At 46.2% G+C, this 10,969-nt stretch overlaps 1 protein-coding gene across 29 annotated transcripts in view; it reads right to left on the bottom strand.

The window, feature by feature from the left end:
• Nucleotides 1-1,836: 1,836 nt before the first annotated feature.
• NPRL3 (NPR3 like, GATOR1 complex subunit) overlaps nt 1,837-10,969 on the bottom strand; it is a 47,192-nt gene continuing 38,059 nt past the window's right edge. For all 29 annotated transcript variants that reach the window (XM_075106155.1, XM_075106154.1, XM_075106150.1 and 26 more), the window contains 3 exons: nt 9,209-9,398; nt 8,064-8,256; nt 1,837-2,603 (listed from right to left, as the gene is read on the bottom strand). In XM_075106155.1, the coding sequence (XP_074962256.1) occupies nt 2,438-2,603; nt 8,064-8,256; nt 9,209-9,398 (549 nt within the window). In that variant the 3' untranslated portion in view covers nt 1,837-2,437. The remainder of the gene's footprint in view (nt 2,604-8,063; nt 8,257-9,208; nt 9,399-10,969) is intronic.

Genomic DNA, 10,969 nt, shown 5'->3' with positions numbered 1-10,969 from the left:
GGCAGACTGGTGTGGGTTTCCCAGGCAGAACTGAGGTGGGTTTTGGATGTTAACGGCTACTTAATTAAAGTGGATGAGGGGTGAAGGGTCACAGCCCTGACCTGCTGCGCTGCTCCCAGTGCTGCTGGCCCCCAGCAGAGGCCATCACTTGGTTGCTGCAGGGGGACAGTTGGAAGACTGGATGGCAGCACAGCTGACTGGAAGGATGAGAGCTTGGAGAAGAGGAGGTAAAAGATGGATCTTACTGTTGTCTACAGCTACCTCATGGGAGGGTGTAAAGACAACTGAGCCAGGCTTCTGTCAGACAGGATGAGAGGCAAAGGGAACAAGCTGGAAAACAGGAAATTGTCGTTACCTGTGTGGAAAAAAGTTTTCACCGTGAGGGTGGTCAAACACTGGAACAGGCGCCCAGAGCAGCTGAGGGCCATTCAAACCTCTGCTGGACAAGCTCCTGAGTGCCCTGATCTAACACATTTTCTTTGAGCAGGGGTTTGGACAAAATACCTTCAGAGACCCCACCCAACCTATACCAGTCTATAACGTCCAGCTGAGAGAACGTTTTTTGTTTTTCCCAGCTGCCTTTGAGACCAGTTCAAAACTTACCAGTGTGTGAACCAACACAGAGAAAGCACGGATGCTGAGATTTCTGCAGTGCTGCAGCCTGCCACAACGTACAGTGGGGGAAAACCTCTAGGATTTGAGGCGGAACCTGCAGCCATGCTGGCAGTTTGAAGGGTCACAGGGGCACACACGTACACCCTCACCTTAGGGTTCATATGCAAGAAAAAAGCTCAAGTTTTTAAAAACCCTTGTCCCCATCACATGAAAAAAATCTTGTTTGGCCCTTTCTCAACAGCCCTTGTTATACTGACCTCAGTAGCTCACCTTGAGATGCAGTTGCTGGGGGCTGCCTGGGACTGGGACCTTATAGCAATGCTGATCTGATTTTTGGGTCAGATATTGCTTTTGCGCTTCTGTAACATCCCTGCTTGCAGCTGCGGGGGAAGGCTCGCCAAAGGGACTGTGAGTAAGTGGCTATCATCAATTATCTGGTGCGCTGCAGACACCGGGCTCCCCCCGCATGACTCTGCCATGCTGGTGGTAGGTAACTTATATAAAGCTCACCGTTTCACTCAGTTTGTGTGGGCAAGTGAAGCTGCTCTGCAAAAGCCTGCAACTCTGGGAAAAACTCCAGCTTGTGTGTGTGGTATAAGGGAAGGCCTTAAGGAGGAGCCTGACAAGTCTTTCAACAACACCCACCCCTGGAAGCTGCCACCACGGACATGAAAGCCTCCCCTGCCTTCCCTGAGTACACAGCACAGAGTATCAAGCAGCTGTGGGGAACAGTGGCCTCACACAGGCCGGGGTGAGCTGGCACAAGCTCCTGCTGTCCCCAGAAACAGGGCTGTCACCTCTCATTCTAGCCCTGGCACAGGTGGAGGAGCAGTCCTGAACTGGATGAGGAAACACAGCCACGTAAAGACCTGTATCTTGTTTTTTAGCTGGATAGCTTTATCCCAGGCTGGTTCCCTGCAGCTACAGCCATTCCTGCAGAAAGGAGAAATGGAGGAACAAAACAAGCCCTGGGGGACAAGTCTGAGTGCCCTTAGCACCAGCCTCTGGCTGTGCGGAACGAGTATGGCCACACACTAGCAGCCTGGCCAGCTCATTTCAGTCCCGCTCAACAACCAAGCTCCCCACTCCCAGTGAAAATTGGAATCCCTGAAAACCCACAGACCTATAGGCTGGTTGGTAAGAGTCATGCTCCAATGGATGCTTATTACTAAAGGACACTGGGGAGAGGAAATAATAAGCTGGAACACAGTGAGCAAGTCATTCTCATTCATGAAGCTGTTTACTTGTGATACTTTGCCTTCCTACTTATGTCCTCACTGCTGCCAGATAACGATGATCAAACAGAATTCTTCAGCACCCAGAGATGTTTCCCTGAAAGCCGGGCCAGCTCCAGTCTGCCCTTGAGCAGAGGCCATGTGTGCTCTGGCGTGGGGGACGGGCTGCTCACAAACGGCACTTGCGGGTGCATGACCCCAGCAGTCATGTTGTTGGGAGAGCACTTCTGATGCACCAGCATCCACCCAAAGGTAAAGTACTGTCAGTAACACTGCAGTGGACATCATCTTGGCCTGCTCTCACAAGCCCCGGGGAGGGAGCGGGTCAGGGAAGGGCTGTGAACATGGTACAGCAGGAAGCCGGAGTGAGGAAGCACATGCTGTCCTGCGGCAGGCCCCAGAGCCCTCGTATAGACTGGCCTCAGCCATCACCACAGGGAGCAGATGGGAAATTGAGGTGTGGAGAGGGAGAACCTGCTCTGTGTCACATGGCAAGAAGGAATTGAAATCACCTCCTTTACTTTTTAGGCATCTTTTAGACTATCAGTATGGCAAGTGTAGCAGGTTCCCTTCCTTTACCAGTAGAGTCACTTTAAGAGAGACTGAAAAACTGAAATCACAGGGTCCTCATGGCTGGTCACCACCAGCACACTGCGGAATTTGTCAAACAGCATCAGCAGCTGGGAGCGACGCATGTTCTCATTGTACATAATCTCCTCCAAATGGTGTCGGCCTCGGAAATAGTGCAGCAGCCTGCAGGGAAGGAGAACAAGGGAGGCATGTGGGCCAAAAGCAAGCACACACAGCTAGAACTGATACGGCCACCCTCCCATGGGACACAAATCAGGTGTTTGAGTTGTGTCCTGCATTTACATGAAAAGTGAAATTAATTAAATGGGTTCTTACCTTAGGCAAGCCTAGTGCAGAAATCCCCTGGAAAAGCAGGGGACTTCCCCCCCCCCCTTTGAGGTTTTGCAAAGGTCCTCCTTGTATCAAAAGGTTTCCTAGCCTGGGGCATTTCCTGAGATTGTGGATTTTCAACATAGTTTTAACTCCAGAAAACAAGTAAGCACAAGTGCCAACAAGCCTTAAGAAGTCAAGAAGTGGCAGATCTACTTCTGCCCTCTCTTGCCTGGGCTACACTGCCCTTCATCACAGCTTTGCGTCAGAGGCCTGGGTACCTACACTTGCTTTTACAATAAAGAACATATTTTCCCTCACAGCAGCCCAAGGGGCTTGGTAACTATGGGTCATGCACTCCTGAGGTTTGGTCAGCTTGGGGTGGGTGGAGCAGTCACAACAGGGAGATGGAAATTATGGTGACAGGCACTGCAGAGAAGCTCTGGGAGTTCTAAAGCCCCCAAAGAGCCCTAAAACCCTGAAGTCTAAGCTAGAACCACACTGACTTCTTAAATTCCCAGCTCTCTTTAAATAGATGGCACAGATACCCCTTTGCAAGGGCACCAGCATGCTACAGACATCAAATAACCTTGGCCCTGCACAGTCAGTCATGGCCAATTGCTGAGGACCTGCTCCCCAGAGAGCCATACCAGCAAGCCAGCCCTCCAGACAAAGCCAGAGTTTGCTCCTCAGTTGTCTTGAACAACCTCCCAAATGCAGGAACCATACTGCACGTGTCACTTAAATACTCCCACCTGTCAAGGCACAAACGCATACGCCAGAATCACTTCCCCAGCTACGCAGACAGATATGCATCTGCGTTACATGCCACGGACTGTGCTTCAGCAGCTTTTGCTCGTGTTTCCATACCAATCTGCAGTTTAGGAATATGCTGGCCTGCTGCTTCATGCCAACTGACAGTAAAAATGAGTGGAGATTACAAGATCTGTTTTCTAGCATTCATACAGTCCTCATGCAGGAAAAGCCCTCAAAAGACACAAAATGTCCTTTAAAGCCTTGGTGTCTGTTTTCACATGACAGTAGGACAAGGCCTCTCCTGCTTTCCCTGAGGGACTGATGTTTCCCTGGCTGTCCTCTGCTGCTCAGGCTGGGCACTCCTGTCACCCATTACCCTTCAGGGATGACTGGAAAGGAGTCACTGTGCAACAAGTCTCCCTCCATCACACTCTCCCTCTACACTGCACAGAGTCAGTTTTACTGCCAGTACACTGCCATTTGTGTTTCTCCGCTCTCCAACTTGCTGTGTTCCTCCTCGCCCTCCTCTCGTTCCCCAAACAGCTGTATGTAAGCTCAGAGCCAGGAACCTCATTGCCTCATCTCCGCAGGCAGCCCAGAGCTGCGCAGCCCCCAGCACACTGCAGGCTCCCTTCTGCTTTGATGTTCATCTGCCAGCTCTCAAATTGGCACCATTATGTACAATGTAATTGCTCCATCTCTGTACCTACAGTACAAACAAACAACAGACAGACAAGCTCCCATCGTATTTACCTTTCCACTATCTGGGCTGTGCATTTGCCTTCTGCAGTATCTCCCACTGGGTATTTAAATCAGGCTAATTGGCTTCCCTGGGCCAACAGCAACCCAGCCACTAAGAAGTGGCTGTTAGCAGGGACAAAAGTGAGTTTGTGTGTGCATGTGTCAAAACCAGACTGTTCCCTGAGGTATTAACAGTAATTTTTTTATCTTGTAACTTGTATCACTGTTCAGAAAGTGATTCTGAAGATTTTAAAAGCTATGTATTCCCTCCTATAAAGCTGCTTGCTGTGATTGCCCATGCGCTCATCTCCTGGCACAGCTGTCTTCTGTGCAATTAATTCAACCTGGCTTTCAACAGCAATGCAGTCTAAGCAGGAGTTTTCCAATAAATAAATCCATCCTATATTCATAAAGAGTCTGGATTTGTAACCAGTCAAGATGAAATACTTTCCACTACAATAAAAGCTAGAGAGGATATTAAAGAATATCACAAAAATGCCAGCTGGAAGACACTTCCAAAGTCTAATCCAGCATCCTGCTCCAGCAGGACTATTGCCAACGCTGTAGCTTTTTCTAGCCAAGCTCTGAAACCCTCCAAGGATGGAGATCCCCCCACATGCCTGGGTAATCTGTCCTGGGCTACACCACCCTCACGGGGAAGGAGTCTTCCCCAAAGTAGATTCTAGTTATAGAATCTACAAAGCTGTAACCTGGGGCTCACAGCTCCAATGAAGACAGGCACTACCTTTGCCTTTTTGAGCAGTGAACGTTTATAGGGCCCAAATGGGACAGAATATGCACTTCTTGGGTCAGTAACTGCATTTGAGTCCCTCTGAAGCTGCACAGGTATGTCTGTTGACAGATGTGCGCTTCCAGATACAGTGATGGAAGATTATTGCTTTCCATTGCTGATCACTCTTCAAGTTCTCCCTTCTTCAAGTAATAAGACCTACCCCTGTAAGAGCAGTGTAGTGTTCTTAAACACTGAAGGAAAAAAAATATTATTTCAGACTAGTCATTCAAGTAATATTAGCTTATTTCTGGTCAAGGAGATATCCCTTCCACCAGCACTGCTTGAAGATGGAGCAGCAATTTCCACAGCATAGTGCCACCAATGAGCATTCCTCAGTGGAGTAAAGGACCTCCATCTCCCCACTCTAATGGCAAGAAAAAAAATCCTGAAAGCGATTCCACACCCATGGCTTGGGAAAGAAGCCATCAGTGAAGGCTCAAACTGTCTTTAAAAATACTGCTTATTGTGCAATGAGGAACACTTTGTGTACATTACCAAAGATCTAGCTCAAAAAGAACTTGTCCCCTTCTCAAGTTTACTTCTGGAAGGCCATGCCAACCCTCCTCCAGCAGCACCTAAGAACTTGGTTTTCAATTCCCATTCAATGGTACGAGGGTTAATGCAGCCAATGCTGGAGCCAAACTTCAGTATTCCTTATTTCCCCTTAAGGTTTCTGCCTTGCAAATACCAGCTGTGCATAGCAATGGACATGCACAAGGTCCTTCTGCCATCTGTTTAATGAATAACAGACATTTAGAGGCATAGACACAAGAAAATGTACTGGGCTGAGCTTTATTGCTCTGCTGAAAACAGCCTGTCCCTTTGTGTGCACACAACTATACTTGGAAGGGCAGCTGCAGTATATTTAGCGCACTAACTATACATTTATAGCAGGAGTTTGTTCTGAGAAGCAGCTGATACAGCAGAGCTATTTGCCATAGCACAGCCCTCATTAGGCCGCTATTCCTCAAAATTACGCAAAAAGAAGAGCTGGCACAGTAACGCTAATTACGTATTCGCATAATGAGGGAGATCAGCTCATTGACTGTAGCGGCTTCTCCACAATTGTTTACACTTTCATTAGGAGCGATAGGTTTACCCAGACACTCATCTCTGACAGTTTATGGCACAAAAAGAGAGAAAATACCCCTACAACCTCCAAGTTATGGTGTCTCATAAAGCCACCGATAACCAAGAGTGTCGTGCAAAAACATTTCTATTTGTACACTCCAGCATCCTACCCATACGACCCATTTGTTTATCATATCTTCTCTCTTCCTCACTGTTAACTTGAGAGTAAGCTATGCAGTTGTCAATTCGACCTATAGCAAAATGGAAATTCAGACTTAGCAAAGCCATCCTGGGGATCTGGAAAAGAACCTGGTGCACGAGCAAACTGCAAAATAAACATCATTAAGACAGCTGCCTGGTTACAGCAGCTGATCTTATAAAGAAATAAAAGTAATTTTTTTGCATCTGCAATTCCAAAGCTTTCAAATCGCTGTTTACCCAGATGAAGGAAGCAAAAGGGGAGCAATCACGAAATCCCTTCCTCTCCCTAGGATAACTAAGAATATGCATTGCCATTAAACTGGTCCAAAGCATCCCCCACAGATTCTGTCTTAAGATATCACCAATTATGATTTTGTTTTTACTTTCCTTTCTCACTGGTTTTGTAACAAGGAAAAAACATTTCAAAGTGCTCTAATGGCCAAAGCGTTGCCTCTCAATCAGAGAATATCCTCTGAACAGTTTACAGAAGATAGAGATGAGTAATTCAAAGAGCAGAAACTACCCGCAAGCCTGGGTGAGCTCTGTGAAAAAACCTGAGCACAGCATAGCTGCAAACTTTGTCACAGACAAGAAAAGTATTTTCTTGCTATTACAGCTTCTCTAGGCTACTTGACTATATCCATTCTAGGGCAAGAACCGGGTTTTCAGGGAATTACCAACTGAACCTGGGAAGTATAGGAAAAGCTGCAGTACTTGCCTCAAGTGGTTTTCTGCTCCACAAGTATGAAAACCAGTGAAAGCTGCACTCCAGTGATGCCACTGTGTTTTGAAATGCTTAGGAAGAAAAAGTGTTTTCCCCCACCCCTTCTTCCCAGATGGCTGGTTAGGAAGTCATTCTGCTTTTTACCATGTGCAGAACCACATCTTGCGTATTTTTATTGTGTTGAAATTTGTACAACAAAATTGGGTGCTACTAATTGCACATCCTAATGGCTTTAACCTGCCTAACCTAGCATAGGCTGGCTATTAGGAAAAACTTCTTCACTGAAAGGGTTGTCAGGCATTGGAACAGGCTGCCCAGGGAGGTGGTGGAGTCCCCAATCCCTGGAGGTATTTAAAAGAAGGGTAGATGTGGTGCTTGAGGATATGGTTTAGTGGTGGACTTGGCAGTGATAGGTTAGCGGTTGGACTTGATGATCTTAGGGGTCTTTTCCAACCTTAATGATTCTATGATTCTATGATAATGAGCAGCTCATCTCTGCAGAACAGACTTTGAAGCCTTTGTAGACTGGTCTGTAAAAGTATTCAGGCTGGCTTTGCACCTGATACTCTTTTTCTGTGTCTCATATTTGCACGGAATTTACAAACCTTAACATATAGGAGAGCTTGCTTGGAAATATCAATGGACACAAAATGACAGCATCAGCATGACTGGGTGTTTACTTTGCATGCTCAGAAGGTTTTTTCAGGCTATGCAGTTATATGTCTACCATGTGTGGACACAGGAAAACTGGCAGGCACACAGTGAAGTTCCTGTTGTCCAGCCATATGCCCTGATGCTCCTTCACACATCCAGGACTCTCTGTTAACAAGCGTTCTTGTGACAGATATATTAGTTTTTGTCAAAAACTGATGTTCACAGATGAAATAGATATAAAGGGAACAAACCCAAAAGAATTTATCCTCCAAAATCCCAAGTTAATGGGAGTTGCTCAGAGTCCACACCAATCCTTCAATGAAACAGCAAGGATAAGAAAAAAAGATTACATTCTGTGCTCCTTGTTTCCTACCTTGCAAACATGCGAAGATCTTCTGGATTCTGGGCAGCAGGGACATTAAGGATAGCCTCCCGCTCATGTTCCAGCAAGCTTGCTAGGAGATTCTCTGTCATCCTTTTATTTAGTGGTGAGTCCCCACCAGGTATCAATTCAGCACTGGAATTATCCATGCTAGGGCTTGTCAGAGTCATGTCATCACTACTAGCTACCAGGGGGAGAGAGAAAGAGACACAGAATTTTTATATTCCTCAGCATAATGATGCGAAGATTACCAATTCAGGCTGTTTCTATGCAGTCTTTCCAAATAATCCCTTCAGGTTTGTAGAGCAAAGAAAGTGGCTCTCGAAATGCTACATGTATCTGCAATTAGTCATATGACAACACATTTTCTCAATGGGAAAGTCAAATGTTTCAACAAAGTCATCAATTTATGTGGAAAACTGTACTTCTGGAGACCATAAACAGTCCGCAAAAAACATCTGAAAAGAAAATTCCCAGCCAGTTCTGCTGGAATACTGTGAAATGGTAACGTGAAAGCCTAACAGCACAGAAGGTGGGAGCAAGCAGAAAGGCCAAGAAGCAATATCCTCTTGTGAGTGAGCCAGAATAAGCAGATCACAGACTTATCTGACTCACGTTCCAAGATTTCTGCCCTAATTCATGACTCCTGTGAAGCTGAAAGTTGTACGGTCTCTCCCAGTATTCAACCTCAGTGGCATTCTGAGAATGCTGCTTGTAACAGCACAGGCAGGAAAGTGTGGGGTTTTCAGCATTGTATCTGATTTATACTCTTGGAAGAATGCTTTCCTGGAATCCCCCTGAAGAATGGCACTTAAGAGGTTAAAGAAATCAGGAGACACAAACAAAAATCAATCATCTGTTAGAAACAACAGCTAGTTCTGCATATCCATAGATGGCTCTACAGCCCATAGAAACCAATCCACAATTTGTTTTCAAAAACAAGAATTTAAGGTCTAATAGCCCTTAAGACTTTTACCAATGCCCAACTCTAAATTTAAGGAGGACTGGATGTAATTAGCAAGCACGACAGCAAAGATGAGTTGTCTTGCTGCCAAGGCCTGATTAGTCTAGGTGTTGCTAAGGGAAGCTCTGGAAGTGGGCTGTAGTCTGAACAGCAGAGAGAAGTGTGCTCATACTTGGAGAACCAAAGCTGAGAGCATTGGGAGTGCTTAAACTTCGGCCTCCAACTCTGGCAGTAAAGCGCATGTCTTCATCTTGGGCTCGGAAATCCTCCTCATTTGGTGGCACCATCAGACAGACATAAGTGTGAAGCTGAATAAGGAGCCGGTGTTGGAGCATCCATATCACCATTTGAATTAGCTGAGTCTGCAGAGTGAGAAATGAGGTATTAAACACCCATGATATAAAATACAGGAGGAAAACAATGCACAAAGGCTAGGCTTTGTGACTAAGAAGTCACAAGGAGAGATGCTTTCCACCCTACACAACAGATTTATCTCTTCTCCAGTCATAAAAAGGTGACCAGGAACACATGTTCATTACACCCAAAGCCTTTGTGGATGCTTAGGCTCTAATCAAACCTGTAACGATCAACATGTCTTTATGCAGCTGACCAGCACAGCCAGTGCCCTTGCCATAGCCCCAGCACCTGCTATGTTCTAGCAGAGCTGCTGAGTGCCTTTACCAATGCTTTAGCCATACAAACGTAGCCAAACAACCCCACAGGGATCCATTCGGTCCTTTTTTAACAACAGAAGTTTAGTAGGTGCTAAAAAAACGGGATAGTCTTCCTTCTGAGAGACCAGACATAAGAAATGAGTCAACCAGATGCAGGCCCTGATGCTCATGGCCCAACAGTGTGAGCCCTGAGATCAGTTTGCCATTTTCTAAGCAAGGCCCACTAAAATCACTAATCACTGAAGAGTTAATCCCAGAGTAGTCAGATTAAAGTGCAGGTTTGCCTAGAAAGCCAGGGAGAGGGCAGGGTGATGGGCAGAGGGGAAGCAACCAAGACAGGTGCCCTGAAGTAGGAGCCATTTGCCATCAGATGGGAAACTGCTGCAAAACCATGGGAGAGACTCCAGAGATCTGAGCTCTGCCAGGACTCAGCAATGCAAAAACAGGGCTAACAGGAGCAGAAACCTTGGCAAGAGACAGCAGCCTGCTGCTCCAAGGAGTCCCCTCTCAGTGCAAAGGGTTAATATTCCCCATTTGCTCACCATCCTTCTGCAAGAATAGGACAGGCCAAGCTTACAAAGCCACCTAGGTTTCTAGGGTGCAGACAGGCAAGAGTTTCAAAAGTGCCGAGACACGACGCTCATATTAAACGAACATGCACAACACCATTGTGTTACAGCAGCTGAAGACCTGCACAATGCCCCCAGAGCGATGCTGAAAGCAGTGGACAGAGTGAGGGACAAGCGGTTGTAGGTTTTTGGCATGGCCTATTTTCAGGAGTTTTGGAGGGGCATTCAAAACACATCAAGTCTGAATTTCTGCACAAAAAGCCTTTTCTTATCACTGCAGGCAACCCTTCCCATAGCTAACAGCTCTGAAAAAACTGATTCATTGACAAAAGCTGTTTGGGGATTTCATAGCAACCAACAGTGTTTTGGTGAGAGAAACACATGCAGAATGAGCTCAGACTCTTAGAAGGAAGCTAGCTCTGCTGTATTAATCATCAGGATAACAGGCCAAATCTCAGTAAAAGCCCCAAACTGAAGTTCATCAGCCCACATAATTTTCCTTTTTCCATAAATCTTATAATTCTCAGTTCCTCATCTGCTATCAAATCACAAAAGAAACATCATCTGTTTGCAGACAGACCCGCACCCTGTCTTTTCAGGGATTACCACTTTTGGGAGCTGAATGGATTTTAATCTTAAAACATATTATCTGGGATCACCTTCAAACGTATCCGTATCTTTTGTGGAAAA

Source organism: Phalacrocorax aristotelis, chromosome 10, assembly GCF_949628215.1.
Source record: "Phalacrocorax aristotelis chromosome 10, bGulAri2.1, whole genome shotgun sequence".
Lineage (NCBI taxonomy): Eukaryota > Metazoa > Chordata > Aves > Suliformes > Phalacrocoracidae > Phalacrocorax > Phalacrocorax aristotelis.
This window is presented reverse-complemented; position numbering and strand designations above follow the sequence as displayed.